The sequence below is a fragment of the Anomaloglossus baeobatrachus genome, chromosome 5 (assembly GCF_048569485.1).
Source record: "Anomaloglossus baeobatrachus isolate aAnoBae1 chromosome 5, aAnoBae1.hap1, whole genome shotgun sequence".
Classification (NCBI taxonomy): domain Eukaryota; kingdom Metazoa; phylum Chordata; class Amphibia; order Anura; family Aromobatidae; genus Anomaloglossus; species Anomaloglossus baeobatrachus.
Genome location: NC_134357.1, coordinates 506,022,367 through 506,044,926, shown reverse-complemented (window position 1 = coordinate 506,044,926; position 22,560 = coordinate 506,022,367). Strand labels below are relative to the sequence as shown.

Here is a 22,560-nt window from a genome sequence, read left to right as displayed (position 1 = left end):
TTTATCTCCTTCCCTTCTACACACAGAAACCCTTCAAATCTCATTAATATTCTTTGCATGCATTCTCCTGTCTCCTTTAACTGTCCTCTGAAACTCATATGAGGTCAACGTGTAACAAACTCTCCTACATCCATGACTTGTTTCTTTCAAATTGCTTTAACCTTCCAGCTCTTACTGAAACCTAGATCTAGCAACCAGACACCACTGTCTCTTGGAATTAATTTTAGGGGCTCTATCAGCAATAACCAATTTCCTCACTTTGCCAATCATAGTTCCACCATGTCCCTCTTGCAGACTCTCTCTTATTGCTGGCTACAGGGTGTGCCCAACACAGCGCATGTGATAAATAGGAGAGAGATGTGATGCAGCTCGAACAAGATCATCTAATTCTAAAGAATAATTTTACTGTTCTTCTGTAGTAATATCTGTTTGTTCCTCAGTTACAGGAACAGGATTGTGGCTCCATCTCAAACATAATGAATCTGAAGTTTCCTGCTAGCTGCTGTTCACCTTCATTATTCTCATAAGATTCTTTGCACTTATCATGTGTGAAGCATTGTAAGTACAATAGCAATAATCTGTTCTAGCAGTTTTGAGATAAGTGCAGGCATTCCTTCCTTCCAGTGTGTTTTTACCCTTATCTGTAAAGAAGGAGCTTCACTACTTATCATGTACATAAAGTGCAGCACAGATTCATCTCAACTAAAGGCCTAGATTTTTGATCAGGAATAGAACAGACATTTATAGGACGTTTCATAAGTTTCCAAAATGTTTAAGAAAAACTATTCAGCACATACTGCATTGAACTACTGAACCCAATTTATTATATATTTTACAAGTCAGAGTCTGTCCATTTTATACCAACTCTGACACTACCAAAATGGACAATGACTCCAACACAAAGACTCTGACTCCACAGCCCTGCTGGTCACATTAAATTGTCATCCTATTATTTGAATGACACAAACATGGTATTATATAATTACCTTAGCAACTGTCCTGATCATGTATAGCAGTATCTCTCCATTGTCAATGTCAAATAAGATGGTAAAAAGCATTACTAGACAACCCCTTTACCTTTAAGTGGCAGTTGTAATGTAAATGTTAAATATTTTATATATACATATATATTATTCACATACAAGTGCATCTCAATGAATTAAAATATCATCAAAAAGTTAATTTATTTCAGTAATTCAATACAAAAAGGGAAACGTATACCGTATTTTTCGGACGCACCGGACCATAAGACGCACCCTAGTTTTAGAAGAGGAAAATAGGAAAATAAAATTTTAAGCAAAAAATGTAGTCATGACACATTCTTATGGGGCGAGGATCTGCTGCTGACATTGTTATGGGGGTATTATGGTATTTTGTCCCCAAATTCTCTACTAAGGTACCCCATCCTGGTATATGCCCTCATGCTGCTATATACCGCCATCCTGGAATATGCCCTCATCCTGCTATATACCCCCAACCTGCTATATACTGCCATCCTGGAATATGCCTCATCCTGCTATATACCCCCATCCTGCTATATGCTGCCATCCTGGAATATGCCCTCATCCTCCTATATACCCCCATCCTGCTATATACCCTCATCCTGCTATATACCCTCATCCTGCTATATACCCTCATCCTGCTATATGGCCCCATGCTGCTATATACCCTCATCCTCCTATCTGGCACGTATCCTGTATCACACAAAAAACAATAAACGTTTATACTCGCCTTTCCTCGCTCCATGCAGCATCTCTCCTCCTCCTGTCTGTGGCGGCAGCACCGCCGCAGATATGTGTGGAGCCGATACCCGTCACTTCCCTGTAGCATCGCTCGTCCTCCAGTCTGCCGGTCAGCTGACTTGCGTGGAGACTAGTGGCGTGCATAGCGATGACATCATCGCTGTGCTCACCGCTCTCTACGCAGATCAGCTGACCGGCAGACTGGAGAAGATCGCGATGCTGCACAGAAGTGGCCGGTGAGTGTACCGTACTTATTCACTGCCCCCCGCGCTGATAATGATGCACGGGGGGCAGTGAATACAGCCACACATGATCACTCCAGGCTGTAGTTGCCAGGGGTGATCACGGCCGGCTGTTAATTATGCGCGCACCCCCCACCCATCATCCCGCCCACCTCTCAGCGCCGACTTCAGCGCTTAGAGATGGGCGGGAGGATGGGCGTGCATATGTAATGAGCGGGCCCACGTGGTCACAGCAGGCACTGCTACAGCCTGCTCGTGCCCCCGATGGCCCGCTCCACCCTCATTTCCGGCCACAGCCCTATATTTCGACCATAAGACGCACCCCCAACTTTCCCCCAACATTTGGGGGGAAAAAAGTGCGTCTTACAGTCCGAAAAATACGGTATGTTATATAGAGTCATTACACACAGAGGGATCTATTTCAACTGTTTGTTTTTCTTAACGTTGATTATGGCTTATAGTCAATGAAAACCCAATAGTCATTATCTCAGAAAATTCGAATATTATATAAGATTAATTGAAAAATGATTTTAAACTCAGAAATGTTGGCCTACTGAAAAGTATGTACACTAAACACACTCAATACTTGGATGGGGCTCCTTCTGCATGAATTACTGCATCGATGCGGCGTGGCATGGAGGCGATCAGCCTGTGGCACTGCTGAGGTGTTATGGAAGCCCAGGTTGCTTTGATACCAGCGTTCAGCTCATCTGCATTGTTGAGTCTGGTGTCTCTCATCTTCTTCTTGACAATACTCCATAGATTCTCTATGGGGTTTAGTTCAGGCGAATTTGCTGGCCTATCAAGCAAAGTGATACTGTGGTCATTAAACCAGGTATCGATACTTTTGGCAGTGTGGACAGGTGCCAAGTCCTGCTGGAAAATGAAATTTCGATCTCCAAAACCTTGTCGGCAGAAGGAAGCATGAAGTGCTCTAAAATTTATTGGTGGGTGGTTGCGCTGACTTTGGTTTTGAACACAGTGGATCTACACCAGCAGATGACATGGATCCCCAAACTATCACTGATTGTGGAAACTTTACACTAGACCTCAAGCATCTTCGATTGTGTGCCTCTCCACTCTTCCTCCAGACTCTGGGATCTTGATTTCCAAATGGAATGCAAAATTTACTTTAATCTAAAAACAACACCTTGGACCACTGAGCAACAGTCCAATTCTTTTTCTCCTTGACCCAGGTAAGACGCTTCTGGCATTGTCTATTGGTCATGAGTAGCATGACACAAGGAATAGGACAGTTGTAGCCCATGTCCGGGATACGTCTGTGTGTGGTGGCCCATGAAGCACTGACTCCTAGTCCAGTCCTTTTCTTAACAATCCTATCAAGGCTGCGGTTATCCCTGTTGCTTGTGCACTTTTTTCTACCACACTTTTTCCTTCTCTCAACTTTCCATTAATATGCTTGGATTCAGAATTAATTTCCTATTAAAACATTTTCTGCATTTCATCAGGAAAAGGACTTTTCCCCCATGTTGCTTCTCTGATGTGTAACAAGTCTTAATTTAGTACTACAAGATTTCCCACATTCTGCACATACAAATAGTTAATGCCCTGTGCGAATTAAATGTATATCAAGACTGCATTTCACTGGAAAACATTTTCCACATTTGAAACATGAAAATGGCTTATTTCCTGTATGAATTCGTTGATGTTTAGCAAGGTGATGTTTTAATGTAAAACATTTCCCACATTCTGAACATGAATATGGCTTTTGCCCTGTGTGAATTCTTTGATGATCAATTAAAGCAGATTTTCGTTTAAAAGATTTCCCACATTCAGGGCATGAAAACGCCTTATTGTCTGAGTGACTTATCAGATGTCTTACCAAACTGTATCTCTCTATAAAGCATTTGCCACAATCTGAACAAGAAAATGGCTTCTCCCCTGTGTGAATTCTCAGATGTTTATCAAGAATGGATTTCTGACTATAATTTTTTCCACATTCTGAACATGAATATGGCTTCTCTCCTGTGTGAGTTCTCTGGTGATGACTAACAAGATAACATTTTTCTGTAAAACATTTCCCACATTCTGAACAAGAATATGGTTTCTCCCCTGTGTGACTTCTGTGATGTTTATCAAGATCAGATTTCAAATAATAACATTTCTCACATTCTGAACAAGAAAATGGCTTATCCCCTGTGTGACTTCTCAGATGTGTTACAAGAATAGATTTCGTACTATAATGTTTTCCACATTCTGAACATGAATACGGCTTCTCTCCTGTATGAGTTCTCTGATGAGCTGCAAGTATAACGTTCTCGCTAAAACATTTCGCACATTCTGGACATGAAAATGGTTTTTCCCCCGTGTGAATTCTCAGATGCCTAACAAGATTTGCTTTCCGATTAAAACATTTTCCACATTCTGAACATGAAAATGGTTTCCCCCCTTTGTAAGCTTTTTCATGTTCAACAGTCCTTCTGTGAGTTTTGTTTTGTATATTTGTCTTTGGTGAAGGAGAAAAATGATGTCCCTCTGTGCTCCTGCTACAGTCATCTGCCAAGAAGAAAAATGATTTTTATTATTTTTCAGTAACATTGCATTGGAATTATGTTACTATTTATTTCATTACATACAAAAGAGGAAATGATAGTTTATAGTGTTAGTGGCCCTTCATAATGGATTTTTAGTTGATTTCATCTTATACATTCTCTGACAGGCACAAGCACTATGAAGAAATATGTACGAAAAGAAGAGTGCAATGCTAAAATCAATAAGACAAATATAAGAAGGGTGCTACATTATGTAGTGTTATGTAAATGTCTGAACCATTTTCCCCCACATGGTTTGGATTTTGATTCTTCTCATTTGAAGTCCCATTGGATTCCTCATATATAAGTAACTTTTCTTCCCCACTGTCTGGACCAGGGTCCTATGTGTACTCCTTACCTCCTTTGGCTTCCTATGCAATATATGTGTTTTCTATTTATTGGTTATTTATGAATATAGGTATATTCTAGCCTTGTGTTGATGTATTTCCAATTGAGTGGTCTCTGAGACATGGTATTACCCAGTGGATGGTTCTCCCATTTTATTTAGCATCTTCACCTGCATGATAACCTCCTGATTTCTCATATATCCAACACTTTGGACTTGTTTTTCAGGCATCTGTAACTTACGTATATATGCAGGATACTTTACTCTTGTATTATGGGGGTCTTTCACTCTATGGATTCTGTAATCTTACAGCTTACCGTATATGAACAATTTTTCTGTAGCATTGTAATTTGTTCGATATTATACTTGCTTGGCCTATTGTGGCCTACAGGGGGTCTTGACCATTACATTATTTGGTGTTTTTAAATGTTTATATAAATGTGTTTTCTGTGGTTATCAATAAATATTTATATATTTCAGCTTACTTAGGTGAGCTCATCTATTGTATACGGTCTTTCCCCTTCCCCAAGTATCAGGTACAAAGCTCTATAGCACAGAGTAAAGCACATTGGAGCAGATTAGTCGTGTACACATAAGCCATGGCTTAGGAGATAAAGTAAGGTTTTGTACATCTTTTAATGTAACTACGCAGTGGATACAAGAAAGGAGAATATTTTGTATATGTCATGCAAGTCAGTAGACACATTGGCTAACTATATTGTAGGAATATGAGAGCACGAGGGGATCTGAAAACGTATTTGCAGCAGCGTCCTCTGTAAATATAGTTGCCCATCCCTGGTTCTTTTGTAGATCACTTAGCCTTTTGCCACTTGAAAGCTTATGAATCATTATTTTTGTTTCATCTTTCTGCATAAATTTAATGTAAAAACTATATCACATTATCACACTATAAGTAGATAAAGAGAGACTTATTTCTACTTTCTAGAAATCTAGCAGGTCAGTTATGTATCATTATAATTTCAGTCTTCCCCTATGCCCAAGGCTGACTATTTTCTAAAGACCAGGGTGTTAGAAGTAATGACATCCTCCAGCAAAGCTGAGAATGAACACACCATCATTTCTCAAAATTCTGTATTGTTCACTAAATGGTACATACACCAAGCAAGGGTTCTGAGCAGGCGAGCCTGCAATTCAAGTGTGGCTGCAAGGTATGCATATATTTAGCATAGTTGGACATAACATCATAGCTGTTATAACTGTGTAGCTGTCTACATGGTTTTGGGTAATATCTATCTGTGCTGTTACTTCGGAAGAAAAAAAAAGGGGGGAGGTCTTCTGATTTGTGTGAGGTGATTCATTGTGTTTGAATTGCTAGCTTGGTAGTAATTTATGAATTCAAGTCACACCAAGCGAGGCTTCTGAGCGGACAAGGCTGGAATTTCAGTGTGGCTGCAAGGTAAGTGTATCTATAGCATAGCTGGACATAATATCATAGTTTGACAGAACAGCATAATTTCGTGTTACCTTTCTAATTGGTTCACCCGGTTGTCAGCGTCTGCTTATGAACTTGAACTGAGTGAGTATGAGAGTGATCCCTGCATCCCACGGCACCCCACACCGAGTCCCGGGGCATTCCCCCTACCCGTGGAGGGCTACGACACCTGCTGCCCCACTTCATCAGCCCGGGCACTCCCAACGGCAGCGTCGGTACTCCCAAATTACCATACACCACGGGTGGCGTCACGAACTATACTTCACCGCCCCTGTAAATACCCCCCTTTCACTTGAGTTGCCGCATGACCCCTGGTCCGGAGACCACAGCGAACTCGGATCCGAGCAGCTCGGCTGCTTCCACGGGGGCGGCACAGTCAAACGCTTGTAACAAGCACATTTTCTTTGACTGACAACAAGTTAAGATTTTATTTTCTTTGACAAATAGTGTTGCCTTGCTACTTTCAAGTGTATGAATATTTAGAAAAAAAATGTGTAATTCAAATGAAGCAAGAAAAGGTGCCAGACCAGATAAACTATATCCGAGATCAATCTCACTGGCTTTGGCTCTGCTGCTGACACCTCTCTTCTGCCTTTCTCCATCTATCAACTGATAACTGTATTTTTCACAGAATACCACACTCATCTTTCCTCACTGCTGCAGATGTACAATACACGCTGTCTGAAGTATTTGTCAAATACTGATGTTGCGTCACTATCTAGAACAGGGAATAGCATTCCCTACAACAGCTTTATAAAGAATCGCATATTCTCTCCTGATGTGTTTTGCTACACATGTAGCACCACAGGCTATGCTTACCCTGGAGGGGTGTGAATAAATGACTACAAGTGTGACTAAGTGAGTTCATTGGAGCCTCAGATGGTGAGGGTAGGCTTGGCCGCCAGTACTCACCAGGTAAAGGGTATGGTGATCGATGGGAGCTATAATCCTTCTAGCATGTGCCTTTTTCACTGGTGAGCAGCAGAGAAGAGGTTAATCTTGGCCTGGATCTTCTCTGCTAGTTCAAGTTTTTGAGGCAGAGCCTGATGTACACAGGTGCATGATTAGCACAGCTTCATAGTCACCCAGAACCTCTCAGGGAGAGGGTGGTTGGGCTGGAGAACTGAAGCGGCTGTCTGTGTGAAGGAAAAACCCATATCTGAATAGACTGGTATGTCTTGGACTTTTTCCTGTGCTCTGTGCCAAGCTGGACTTTTCCTTTGTTTCTCTGCTCTTGTTTTTGTCAAGTGTGAATAAAACACTGACCCTTTTTGGACTGTAAACCCATGTATGCCTCTTTACAGCGTGCCTGCCATCGCCTACCAGATTTGAATCCCTACACAAGGTAATCCCCGTAACTGCAGCAGCTGACATGTAAAAGACATGGGTGCAAGGAAAAAGCAGACGAAGGCAAAATACATAGTCAGGCAATATGAGGGAGAGACAGGGCAGGCAGCACAAGCTCAATATACATAGCCAAGGTCCGGATAAACGTGTAGGTAAGACGGGTTAAAAAACGGGAGTGAATACAAGAAAGCACACTGCAGAAACCTAGACAGGAAAACAACTAGAACCTTATATCAGGCATGAAGTGATGAGAGAAGCTGCCTAATAAATCCCCCGCTGCTTGGGGATAGGCCAGGGAACCAAAACTCTGCCAGAAACAGTGCAGTTAAATTCCTGAAGAAGCTGGTGAAACTACTTCCTAGAATCAGGGTGGTACATAACTATGGCTCTCCCAAAGGCCTCTTTAAAATGCTGGAAGCAGAGACTTCTATAGGAAATCGGGGATCACCGCCGCGCTAGTCACCATTCAATCCAAAGAATTATTATTCCAAGTCATTTATTGGGAACATTAACAAAGTCTATGCGTTTCAGGGGTCTCTGCCCCCTTCCTCAGGACAATGTAAAAATAATGACACAGGAATATCTCCTAAATGACTTGGAATAATAATTCTTTGGATTGGATGGTGACTAGCGCGGCGATGATCCCAGATTTCCTATAGAAGTCTCTACATCCATTTTTACGGGTCCGCAGCTGTCTCCTCCAGCGTTATGCTTCAATAGGTGTTGTGACTTCTCACAACATCTATAGGTGAGTGCACCCTATTAATCCTTTCACTGTTTTTATCAGTTAAGACCCTATGCGTCTTTTCTTTCCTCCACAGTCCTTGAATTCCTAAAATGTTGGAAGGCAGACACGGCCAACTCTCAGAAGACTATGGTATTATCAAAGAAGATCTCTAAGAAAATGGGGGCCATGAGGGTCGAGAAATGCAGAAAAAAATTGGATGTAGAAGTTGGCAAAACCCATGAACCACTGCATGGCTTGGGGATGAGGCCAAAAGAGAACAGTGGAAACATTTTCAGGATCCAGTTTTTAGGCCCTGGCTGGAAACTATATAGCCCAGGAAAGGAGATTTTCTTGAAGGTACATCTGAATAGCTTAGCAAACAAATTGTTCTTCCATAGATGCTGCAGAACCTGACAAATGTGCCTTCTATTGGTGGGCCGATCAGGTGAGAAAATTAGGATGTTGTACACGACCACGAATACAAAGAGGAGATCCGAGAAGATGTCATTAACAAATTCCTGAAAAATGGCGGGTGCGTTACACACAACCAAAACGCATAAACGAGATAGTCGTAGTGCCCGTCATGGGTATTAAAGGCCATTTTCCATTCAACACCCTTGTGGATACAAAACAGATTGTAAGCCCCTTATAGATCCAATTTGGAGAAGATCTTTGACCCATGCATTCTGTCAAACAGTTTGGAGATCAAAGGCAGGGGATACTTGTTTAAATGGTGATTTTGTTAAGACCCCGATAGTCAATGCATGAACGTAGAGAGCCATCCTTCTTAGACACGAAGAAACAGACTACAGTCGGAGGATAAGATTTATTAATGAATTCTTTAGCCAAGTTTTCGTGTCTGTGGGGTTGCAAGAAGATATCTGCAAAAGCATGATAATAGAAGGGTAGTGAAGCAAAGTTTGAAGGCACAGTGGGCTGAGTCTTGGGCATGACTTTGGTGAGGCAGTTGGTAACACAGTGACATTACCAGTGAAGCACCTGACCAGTGGACCAGTCAACAACAAGCGCATGAAGACATAGCCATGAAAGACACTTGAGAACTGAATTCATAGATCTAGGCCTTATAAGGAACTACATTTTTACAGAGTGCAAGAGTCCAATCAACAGCATGACAGGCAGTGTAATGAATCAAAAAAGCTCTGCCAGCGGTTGTCCATCTGTGGAGGTGATAGTTAGAGGATGCTAATGTGTAGGGAACTATAGTAGACAGACCAGATAAAGATAAATGAAGTTGCCTTCAGAGCCAGAATCCAAACGTCTAGCCGCAGAGAAGGCCAAGGTAACATCAGTAGTTTTGGAGAGCAATTACTCACACCTAGGTTCGTCTCTCCAGTCAACACTAGGTGCTGGAGTTCCCGGTCTCACAGGGCAGTGGTGAACAAAATGTCCATTACCTTGACCATACATGCATGTTCTCTCTGAACCTTCGCTGTTGTTCCTACACAGAGATTTGCCCGCTCCATTTGAATCAGCTCAAGAGCTCATGTTGAGGATTGCGGTAGCAACTGAATCTGGAAGTTTGGGGCCAGTCTGGATGGTCTTCCGGCATGAGGAGACACTGCAGCTTGTTCCATGGTCTGCTTATGGAAGTGGAGATGTATCCTAGTGGCCAGGTGTATAAGGGCATCCAGACAGGATGGTAGACCTCTGTCTGCCAACCCATCCTTTATTCTAGTATTCTCCAATTCCAGTGTTCAAGGACCACCAACAGTGCATGTTTTCAAGGTTTCCAAGATTTCCTTAGTATTGCACCGGTGATGGAATCAGAACCTTTGCAGGTTATTAATTTATCACCTGTGTAATACTAAGGAAATCCTGAAAACATGCACTGTTGGTGGTTCTTGAGGACTGGAGTTTGGGAACACTGCTTTATACAACTGGACAGGTCCTGCCAGAAGGTCACCATCTGGGCCTTCCTATTACAAGCCAGCCCCTCTGCCAAGGTACAGAAAAATAAGGCATACCGAGCCACGGAGTCTGTGTTCTATATTAAAGCCATGAGACAAAGCAGCTGATGAGCTGCAGCCTGAAATCTTGAATACCAAACAGAAAATTTCCAGGAACCTATGTATGTTGTGGGTCTCTGGACTACCGTGATCCCAGATTGGTTTTGCCCAGGCCAAGGCTTGTCCAGACAGCAGGAAGACCATAAAGGCTATATTGCTCTAATCTGAGGCAAAGAGAGGAGTGTAAGGCTGCTTTTACACATCCGGCACTTTGCAGAAAAACCCCAACCGTTTTTTTTTGCAGCCGGTTGCGTTTTTTTTTGCATAGACTTACATTAGTGCCGTATTGTGCCGCATGGGCTTGCGTTCTGTTCGGTTTTTGCCGCATGCAGCAGATTTAGCCGATGCGGCGGCCGGATGGAACGTTGCCTGGCACGTTTTTTTGTCCGGCAAAAAAAAAAAAAAATGCATTGCGCCGCATCCGGCCGATGCGGCGCAATTTGCAATGCATGCCTATGGACGCCGCATGCGGCAAACACCGCATCCGGCCGCCGCACGCGTTTTTTCCACTGCACATGCTCAGTAGCCTGCCGAAAGCGGCAAAAACCGGACGGGCCGCATGTCAAAAACTTATGCAAAGGATGCGGTTTTGTCGCCGCATCCGTTGCATAGGTTTTAGAGCCGGATTGGCCGGCTCTGCTAAAACCGGAGGTGTGAAAGCAGCCTTAAGTGTCAAGTGGATCTCGCAGATTAATGAAGTTGCGGCTCTGCTTGGGGTCTCCTTCATAGTATCTCGGACGTGGAAGCTGGAGCTTAGCAGATCCACCAGAAACTGGAGCATTGGGCTGTTTGATCGAAGATAAACCAGAGGAGGATTGGCCAGACATAGAGGATTCAGAAGAAAAGGAAGACATTACAGTGGACAGATCCTGCAGCTGGGCTGACATCACATTAATGGCATGCATTAGCTGATCTTGATGCTCACACTGAGGGTGGACCTCGTCATACACTATGTTGTGTCCCATGAATGGGAACAACGTGTTGTATATATTTCTTGCATTGCATATTTTTCCTCCTATCAGGAAATTCCTTATTGTTACTAGGTAGATTAGACTGTATGAAGTTTGTCCCTATGTTCCTCCCTTAGTTGTCTTCTGTATTGAAAGCTCCTCCCTTCTCCTTCAGTTTAGTCTAGAGAGGAACCATTCCTGAACACATGTCTACAACCCTGTACAGATTATTCCTTTTCCCCTGCCTTTACTTTGTACTTAATACAAGATTCTAGAAGAAAACTACAGCGTTTCTCCTTGTCTTCCTACAAGTCATCATTGGGCTGAGTTAAAACTATCTGTTGATGCTTTGAAGAGTGAGTACAATCATACAGTTATCTAAGGGACTGATTAGAGCGGTTGGAATTCACAGCTTCTAGGAGGAAGCAGAATAGTGAAAAGGACTAGCTGTGACCGGGATTAGTATACATATATCAGTAAAGAACCTGTTTCCAGGAGTGCTATTGTAATGCCTGATTGGAGCTACAGACTCAGACTGGCTGTAAGGGGAGTCTAGAGAAAAGCCGCTCACAAAGCAGGACCCCAAGAACTCTGCAACCCTTTAACCCCTCTACAGGGATTTGGAATTACACAGAGCCCCAGAGATCACTACCTGTGGTAGGCTGTAGTCCGTGGTCATCAGACAAGGTCAAAAACTAGGAGATGCAAAACAAGAACCGAATCGGCAGGCAAGGGCGTAGTGAGGAGACAAAGCAGAGGTCAAATCCGGAACTGGCAGCAAGGTACAAAAACGACAGGCAGGAGGGTAGTCAAAAAACAAGCAAACGTCAGCGCACAGGAATCAACATACAAACAGCACATGAGCCAGGAGTACAGAACTATCTCCGGCAGTGGTCATGTGACAGGAGGGGGAATAAGAAGGGTGTGGTGTCTTTCCATTGGCTGCAGGTGAATGTTGGCAACTTCAGCTGGAAGACACACACGCCACCTACAGTCAGCCAGTGGTACTGCAGGTTCCAGGGAAACCCAGCCTAGTGGATGAGCGGAGCCTGTGCTCCGCAGAGCCACGGGCACCGACTCCTGTCCCATCACCAGCACTATCCATGGTGGGAACATGGCGTCGTCTGGCGATCGGAGCAGAAGTCGCAGGAGCGGGCTCCGGTGGGGACATGACAGTACCCCCCCCCCCTCCACGAGGGGCCACCGCACCCTCAAAACCCGGCTTGTCAGGGAACTGGAGGTGAAATCGCCTGACAAGACCTTTAGCATGGACCTCACTTGCTGGGACCCATGACCGCTCCTCCGGGCCATAACCTTTCCAATGTACAAGATACTGCACCGCCTCTCTAACAATACGGGAGTCAAGGATTCTCTGTACTTCATACTCCAGGTTACCCTTGACCAAAACAGGAGGGGGGGGCCTGACAGGATGAATGGGAACACAATACAACTTGAGGAGGGATTTGTGGAACACGTTTGATATTTTGAAGGACTGAGGGAGGTTCAGGCGGAAAGCTGTGGGATTGATGACCTCGACTATCTCGTAAGGTCCAATAAATCTGGGACCTTGAGTTTAATATGACGGGTGGATAACCATACCTTATCCCCAACTCCAAGGCTTGGGCCCTTGGAACGCCTCTTATTAGCAGCTGAGGCTTGACCACCCTGTACCCTCTTCAAGTTCTCTTTCACCTCAGACCAGATAGCCTTCAGTTTGTTCACAGTGCTTTCAGCCTCAGGAGTATCCACCATAGTGGAAGAAAAGGACCCAAAACGTGGATGCAACCCGAAATTGCAGAAAAAAGGGTAGTCTGGATAGACTCCTGATACTGGTTATTAATGGCAAACTCAGCTAGCGGCAGATATTCCACCCAGTCAGACTAATGATCAGACACATAACACCGGAGATATTGTTCTAATATTTGATTAGTACGTTCAGTCTGACCATTGGTCTCAGGGTGGTAGGCGGAAGAAAAAGATAACTCTATATTAATCTTTTTACAAAAAGCCCTCCAGAATTTCGAGACGAACTGCGTTCCTCTGTCAGAAACAATATTTTCAGGAACTCCGTGTAATCGCACAATATGCCTAATGAACAACCTGCTAAGCGTTTCAGAATTAGGTAAACCGGACAATGGAACAAAATGACACTGTTTACTGAATCTATCCACTACTACCGAGATACAAGTCTTTCCTTCTGAGGGTGGAAGGTCAGTGATGAAGTCCATGGAGAGCTGGGTCCAAGGACTTTCTGGAATAGGTAGGGACTGGAGAAATCCAGCGGGACGGGTACGGGGTGTCTTGGCTCGAGCACAAGTTTCACAGGCCAGTACGTATTCCTTACAGTTCTTTGCTATGGTTGGCCACCAAAAGCTCCTAGTTACAAGTTGGAGGGTATTGCCTATACCAGGGTGACCTGCAAGGACAGAACTATGGGACTCCTGAAGTACCCGTAGACAAAGTGGGGGAGCGACAAACAGTTTACGGTCAGGAATGGTTTCAGGGGACTGGTCTTGGGCATCACGGATTTGTTCTATCAAATCTATGGATACCGATGATACAACAATGCCCTTACCTAAAATAGGGACTGGTTCGATGTTTTCTGACTGAGAGTGACAGAAGCTATGGGAAAGTGCATCAGCTCTTGTGTTCTTGGTACCGGGCCGAAACGTCACCATGAAATCAAATCTGGAGAAGAACAATGCCCACCTAGCTTGCCTAGGATTGAGTCTCTTAGCAGATTTCAGATAAGTGAAGTTCTTATGGTCTGTGATGACTGTGACCTTATGTTTGGTGCCTTTGAGGAAGTGGCGCCATTCCTCGAAGGCCCATTTAATGGCCAACAGCTCACAATTACCAATATCATAGTTTGTCTCGGTGGTAGAAAATTTGCGAGAAAAGAAGGCACAAGGAGTGAGTTGAGTGAGAGACGGAGTACCTTGGGATAGCACCGCTCCCACTCCAACCTTGGATGCATCGACTTCCACAATAAACGGACGCATAAGGTCAGGCTGAACCAGAATCGGGTCTGAGGAAAAACATTCTTTTAATGTAGCGAAGGCATGGATCGCCTCTGGCTTCCAATTAACCACATCAGCCCCCTTTTTAGTCAAATCAGTAAGGGGTTTGGCAATCTTGGAAAACTCTCTAATAAATTTGCGATAATAATTTGCAAACCCAAGGAAACGCTGCAAGGCTTTCAGGGACTTGGGTTGCACCCACTACTTAATCGGCTGTAGCTTAGAGGGATCCATGCGGAAGCCTTCTGCAGACAATATATAACCCAGGAAATTAACCTCATCAACAAAAAAAAACCACATTTTTCATACTTAGCAAATAGGGAGTTCTCCCTGAGTCTCTGGAGAACTGTGCGGACATGTTTGACATGTGACTTAGCATCAGGAGAATAAATCAGCATGTCATCCAGATAGACCACCACATATTGACCACAGATATCTCTGAAAATGTCATTAACAAAGTTCTGAAAGACAGCCGGCGCATTGCTTAACCCAAAAGGCATTACTAGGTACTCCTAGTGTCCCTCTGGAGTATTAAATGCTGTTTTCCACTCATCTCCTTCTCTGATGCGGATTAGGTTATATGCACCCCTGAGATCCAGCTTTGTGAAGTACCGGGCTCCTGTGAGCTGGTTAAAGAGATCGGGGATGAGTGGCAGAGGGTACTGATTCTTTACAGTAATAGCATTCAGTTCACGGTAGTCAATACAAGGTCTGAGGCCACCATCTTTTTTCTCCACAAAAAAGAATCCAACGCCGACTGGTGACCTGGATGGTCTGATAAACCCTCTCTGCAGACTGTCTGCTATATAATCTTTCATGGCCTGACATTCTGGACCAGAAAGATTATAAATCCTACCCTTGGGGAGTCGGGAATTGGGGACCAAATCTATGGGGCAGTCATAATCTCTGTGTGGAGGTAATTTTTCAGAGTCAGAAACAGAGAACACGTCACCAAAATCCCTGAATGCATGAGGTATGAGGACAGGTTCAGCTCTAGTCAGGTTAACAGATAACGACATACACGTCTCCTGACACTCAGGGCTCCAGCGCACAATCTCACCCTGGTGCCAGTCCATGACCGGGTTATGTTTGCGCAGCCATGGCATGCCCAATACCACTGCTGCTGTCAGGTTCTCAAGAACAAAAAATGACACTGATTCTACATGCAGAGCCCCAACAAGCATGGAGATTTCTGGAGTTACAAGGTTAACCACACCCTGAGTGAGAGGGGTATTATCAATAGCAGAGATTTTAATGGGAGAGTTCAGTCTCAGCAAAGGTAAACCCAGCTCTTTTGCTACATCAGAATTTATTAAATTAGCAGCAGAGCCACAATCAACAAAAGCCTGCAGCCACACAGCTTTTCCCTAGTGAGACAATGAGACAGGTAACATTAACTTTATAGGGCCTGCAGGAAGTACCTGGGCGCCTGAGTGAGTATCCTGGGGCTCACTCAGGTGCAGTTGCTGCTCTGGAAGCGATTGTCTCTGAGATCCAGGCTCTCCATGATGGTCTCCCCAACGTGATCTGCTCCCTTGACGTCGACGGGACTCTGGACATGATGAGGGAGGTGCTGCAGAAGCTTGAACCTGGGCAGATTGGAGCTCTTGTACTTGCTGTGAGAGTCCCCGAACCAAGCCAGACAGGGTCAGCACCTGGTCCATCACAGTTTGGGGAGGATCCATCTCTTTTTTTTTGTGTTAGTGGGCCAGAGATAATGTAATGCCTGATTGGAGCCACAGACTCAGACTGGCTATAAGGGGAGTCTAGAGAAAAGCCCTCACAAAGCAGGACCCCAAAAACTCTGCAACCCTTTAACCCCTCTACAGGGATTTGGAATTACACAGAGCCCCAGAGATCACTACCTGTGGTAGGCTGTAGTCCGTGGTCGTCAGAAAGGGTTGAAAACCAGGAGATGCAAAACAGGAACCGAATCGGCAGGCAAGGGCGTAGTGAGGAGACAAAGCAGAGGTCAAATCCGGAACTGGCAGCAAAGTACAAAAATGATAGGCAGGAGGGTAGTCAAAAAAACAAGCAAAGGTCAGCGCACAGGAATCAACGTACAAACAGCACATGAGCCAGGAGTACAGAACTATCTCTGGCAGTGGTCATGTGACAGGAGGGGGAATAAGAAGGGTGTGGTGTCTTTCCATTGGCTGCAGGTGAATGTTGGCAACTTCAGCTGGAAGGCACACACGCCACCTACAGTCAGCCAGTGGTACTGCAGGTTCCAGGGAAACCCAGCCTAGTGGATGAGTGGAACCTGTGCTCCGCAGAGCCACGGGCACCGACTCCTCTCCCATCACCAGCACTATCGATGGTGGGAACATGGCGTCGTCTGGCGATCGGAGCAGAAGTCGCAGGAGCGGGCTCCAGTGGGGACGTGACAGTTATACTGCATACAATCCAGAGAAAGGATTACCCCAAGGGGCTGATAACAAGCCACAGCATAAAACTTTATAGCAGCTTGCAGACAGAAAGTGCCCTGGAAAGTATTAACCTGTTGTCAGAACGGTGTGCAGCTATAAACCTAGAATCACCCATAAGCATTGTAAATTGCAGACAGAGCCTCTGCAATTACATTCAACAAACACAGGGTGCTCACTGATCAGATTGCAACATTGTATAGGTTTTCCTGACAACCAGTGCAGAGCAGATTCACCCTTCCTGATGGAGGCAAAGAAAACCCTTTCACTACCTGCTCTAAAGCAACAAGAGAAAGACATGGACTCACAATCAAATTACAGTGAAAGATCTAAGCGGTTGACCAAACCAACATGGAAGGTTAAAGAGAACCTAGAAACAGCCAGAAGTGAACTGCTTACTCACACAACATTATTGTGGCAAAGAGTGCAAAAACAAGTGACTGTTTTATCAGCGCCCGGTGCTCATGAGCTATCACCAGAGGGAGCCCTTGAACAACTGTACTCAGCATACCAGTCCTACAAAGAGATTTGTAAAAAATATTCCTCTACCCTGCTGAGATCAAATACGTCTGAGTCTCAAAAAGAACTACAGGACTTCCAACAGCTTAATGCTGAACGAGACCAAACCGTGCGCGACATTGTGAGCGAGACTGAAGCAAAAATGGCGCAAATGTCAGGAGCGGCATCTTACAAATCCAGGTCCGTTAAGAGCTCAAGGCACTCACTCAAATCAGGCTCATCAAGGTACTCAACCCTCAACGAGCAGCTCATAAAGGCGCGCGCCGAAGCAGAAACAACGAAAGTACAAGCCATCTTCGCCCAGAGAGAAGCAGAGACGAAAGCAGAATCTGCACGCAGAGAAACAGAGATGAAAGCAGAATCTGCACACAAGGAAGCAGAATCTGGACGCAGAGAAGCAGAGATGAAAGCAGAATCTGCACGCAAGTAAGCAGAAATTGAAGCCCTTCAGAAGGAATGTGAACATGTGGCGGCCATGGCAAGGCTAAAGGAGTTTGAGCAAGCTCTGGGTGGGAGCCAAGAAGGCAGCGCCAGTTTGTGTGATCCCGACACAGAAGACTCACTTAAGCATACAAGAGATTACGTGCCGAGCCAAGCTGACGAACTGCCAACTACCATCAACATTCCCGTCAGCGCTAACACTTCTCCAGAGCTTCAAGACACTGATCCACCTACAACTTCCAGGTCAGTCCAATGCACCTCAGACGTTCAAGCCTGAACCTGCTTCATATTCCAATGCACAGCCACACCCTGCGCATCAGCAACCTCTGTATGCCCATGTCTACATGCAACCCAACATGCCGGCAAGGCGCTACACTCCCAACAACTGTGTAGCTCCGGCCCCGCATACAACAGAGACTGTACACACCAAACCGGCGGTCGCTGGTCTAAACGCCTACGCCACTCCATACTTTCCCATGTTCCCAAACCAAGAAGCTACGAACCACGCAACCAGCACCACACAGTCAGTAAATGTGCCCCCAATGTCGGAAAGATCAGACATGTCCGACTTTGCGAGGTACATGATCCGCCGAGAACTCACCAACACCGGTCTCACAAAGTATGATGACTAGCCTGAAAACTACAGAGGGTGGAAGTGTGCCTTCAAAACCGCAACGCGTGACCTCGGCATTACGGCTGCTGAAGAGCTGGACTTACTAATCAGGTGGCTAGGGCCACGCTCTACTGAATGAATTAAGAGACTCAGATCAGTCTACATCAGCGACCCAACAACTGGTCTCACAACCACATGGGACAGACTAGAGAAAGGCTTCAGCAGTCCTGAAGCAATTTAAGACGCATTGCTGAAACAACTATACTACCTTCCCAAAATATCTGGCAAGGATGCTTCAAAGTATCAGGAACTCAGCGACCTGCTGTCCGAGCTCCAGCTGGCCAAAACAGACACACACCTACCTGGCCTCAGCTACCTGGACACCGCTCGTGGGGTGAAACCCATAGTCGCCAAGTGGTCCAGGAAAGGTGGACCACGGTAGGAACAAACTATAAAAAAGAGCACCAAGTCTCCTTCCCTTTATTCTCCTACTTCTGCGAGTTTATCAACGGCATCACGGAACGTAAGGCAGACCCCAGCTTTACCTGTGGAGAACCCACCGACTCCACTTCACCAGCTCCCAGGTATGAGAGCACTCATCAAAATGACAGAAAACGTAGGGGCCCAGTATCAGTCAAAAAGACTGATGTTCTACCACCTACACCAACATCAGCACCAGACAACGGCAATGAAGGCGGGAAGGCGGAAAATCTGAACCGCCAGTGCCCTATTCACAAACTGCCACACCCCCTGAAGAAGTGCATTGGCTTCAGGAAGAAACCCCTCCAAGAACGAAAGGAACTCTTGAAAAGGTTAGGGGTATGTTTCAGGTGTTGTGCCTCTACAGAACACCTTGCTAAGGACTGTAAGGTTACAATTAAGTGCATGGAGTGTGACAGCACGGATCACGTACAAGCGCTCCACCCATCTCAGCCTGATCCTGCACCTACACCTTCGCCTACCACAAGTCATGGCGGGTAGAGTACAGGCCAAGCTGCAAGCCACCTCACAGTATCCTCCTCGTGCATCGAAGTCTGTGGAGAAGATCTCTGGGACAAGTCTTGTGCGAAAATATGCCTAGTAAAAGGTATATTCCAAAGGTCACCCAGAAAGGGCCGTGAAGGTGTACAGCATCCTGGACGACCAGAGCAACAGGTCACTTGCCAGGTCTGAACTCTTCGACTTGTTCGGCTTAAAAGGAAATGCCTACCCTTACACAGTAGGTACTTGCAGCGGCATCTCAGAAGCTTGCGGAAGAAGAGCCAGTGGTCTTGTGGTAACATCTCTTGAAAATACCGTAGAGATACCTTTACCGACACTCGTCGAATGCAACCAGATACCGGCTAACCAGGAAGAGATTCCGACACCTGAGGCAGATTTTCACCACCCTCACCTGAGAACTATCGCCAGCAAGATCCCAGCTCTTGATCATAATGCAAAAATCCTGATTCTGCTTGGAAGGGACATCCTCCGGCTGCACAAAGTACGCCAACACATCAACGGGCCACACGACGCGCCATTCGCTCAGCGCTACGACTTAGGCTGGGTGATCATAGGAAATGTCTGCGTAGGCAAAATGAAGAGCCCCGATGCGATCTCCTCCTACAAGACGCACATCCTCCCAAACGGTCGCGGCACTCACTTTCAACCATGTCCGCATCACTACTGGGTAAAAAAAAGAGGCTGAGCGACACCACGTGGAGACAGCAGCTGCCAGACTGCGCGGATGCACACCACCTCTGGGATGACGACCTCGGGTCAACAGCGTTCGAGTCTACAAATGAAGACAACAAATTGGCACTGACGAGAGAAGACAAGGAATTCATAAAGATTATGGATAAAGAGTTCTCTCAAAATGACTCTAACAGTTGGGTAGCCCCATTACCCTTTCGGTCTTCCAAGGCCAAGGTTGCCAAACAACTCCCAGCAAGCAACCGCAAGGTTCTCCTCTCTAAAACGCACCTTGAAAAGACAACCAGAGATGGAGAAACACTGTTGAGTTTATGCAAAATATCCTCGACAGAGATCATGCCGAATAGTGGCACCACATTCCCACCGAACAAACCCCGCTGACCAAGGAACGAGACTCACTGCTGCGTCCATACTCGGAGACATGTGGCTCACACCTCCAAGTATCTTATACAAGGAGACCTGTGATAACTACGCCGGCAACATGTGCGAGCTGGTGGAACCAGAATCCAACAAGGAAATTAGACCAATCGTCTCCACTCGCTACACTTCAGTGACATCAAAACAGAAGTTGAGACCTCATCGCTTCAAGCGCTTCTCAAGTTGGTCATCTGCGGTGCCGTAGCTCGTCTTATTCACATCGCTCACTGTTTCTACAAGTCTTCAACGTGCCACGGCTGGCACATGTGCGTGAATCATGCTGGTGTCACCGAACTCGTGCTACTTTTACCGAAGGAGGACGTTACATGAACTAACTTTGTCGTTGGACACTGCCACGGCGGGGAGCGTACCTTTCCTTACCCCTGCTGTACTGAGACACAACTGTCCGTGTCCAATTGAACTTTGAACTTTTCCTTTGGACTAAAACTTTACCATTGGATTATTAGGTTGGAGGAAGAGTTGGCATGTTTGCGGGTTCCCCAATCTGAAGATGGGTTTGTTGAACTTGGATTCATTTTTTCCATTTTTCTACTTTTACATTTTTATGCAAGGACTATGGGTCATCAACCAAGCATTGACTTGAATTCAGTGCATTACCGTTGCATTTTTTTTGTGTTTGTCTCTTTTCTCGTTACAGGTTTCGTGACATCGAGGGACAGGATTGACTCCTTACGTCGTAGAAGGACTTGTGAAATCAGATTTTCAGACGGGGAGTGTTATGTCCCATGAATGGGAACAACGTGTTGTATATATTTCCTCCTATCAGGAAATTCCTTATTGTTACTAGGTAGATTAGACAGTATGAAGTTTGTCCCTATGTTCCTGCCTTAGTTGGCTTCTGTATAGAAAGCTCTTCCCTTCTCCTTCAGTTTAGTCTAGAGAGGAACTATTGCTGAACACATGTCTACAACCCTGTACAGATTATTCCTTTTCCCCTGCCTTTACTTTGTACTTAATACAAGATTCTAGAAGAAAACTACAGCGTTTCTCCTGGTCTTCCTACAAGTCATCGTTGGGCTGAGTTAAAACTATCTGTTGATGCTTTGAAGAGTGAGTACAATCATACAGTTATCTAAGGGACTGATAATTAGAGCGGTTGGAATTCACAGCTTCTAGGAGGAAGCAGAATACACTACATGTACACTAGACTTTGGATTAATATTCAGCAGGGTCTGTGGCCTGATCTACAGTGGGTATGGAAAGTATTCAAACCCCTTAAAATGTTTCACTCTTTGTTTCATTGCAGCTATTTGGTAAATTAAAAAAAGTTAATTTTTCTCTTTTCATTAATGTACACTCTGCACCCCATCTTGACAGAAAAAAAACCAGAAATGTATACATTTTTGCAAATTCATTAAACAACAAAAACTGAAATATCACATGGTCATAAGTATACAGACCCTTTGCTCAGACACTCATATCTAAGTCACATGCTGTCCATTTAAATGTGATCCTCCTTGAGAGGGTTCTATGCCTTCATTGGAGCCCAGCTGTGTTTAATTAAACTGATATGACTTGATTTGGAAAGGCATACACTTGTCTATATAAGACCTCACAGCTCACAATGCATGTCAGACCAAATGAGAATCATGAGGTCAAAGGAGCTACCCAAGGAAATCAGAGACCGAATTGTGGCAAGGCTCAGATCTGGCCAAGGTTACAAAAGAATGTCTGCAGTTCTCAAGGTTCCTAAGAGCACAGTGGCCTCCATAATCCTAAATGGAAAAAATTTTGGACCACCAGAACTCTTCCTAGACCTGCCGCCAGCCAAACTGATCAATCGTGGGAGAAGACCCTTGGTGAGAGAGGTAAAGAAGAACCCTAAGATCACTGTGGCCGAGTTCCAGAGATGCAGTAGGGAGATGGGAGAAAGTTCCACAAAATGAACTATCACTGCAGCCCTCCAACAGTTGGCCTTTATGGCACAGTGGCTGGATGGAAGCCTCTCCTCAGTGCAAGACATATGAAAGCCCGCATAGAGTTTGCAAAAATACACATAAAGGACTCCCAGACTATGAGAAATAA

The 22,560-nt window shown here is 45.1% G+C and overlaps 1 protein-coding gene across 1 annotated transcript in view; it reads right to left on the bottom strand.

Annotated features, from left to right (window-relative positions):
* Positions 1–826: 826 nt before the first annotated feature.
* LOC142311966 (uncharacterized) overlaps positions 827–22,560 on the bottom strand; it is a 244,957-nt gene continuing 223,223 nt past the window's right edge. Inside the window, exon 7 of the mRNA XM_075350829.1 lies at positions 827–4,501. Within this exon, the coding sequence (XP_075206944.1) occupies positions 3,546–4,501 (956 nt within the window). The 3' untranslated portion in view covers positions 827–3,545. The remainder of the gene's footprint in view (positions 4,502–22,560) is intronic.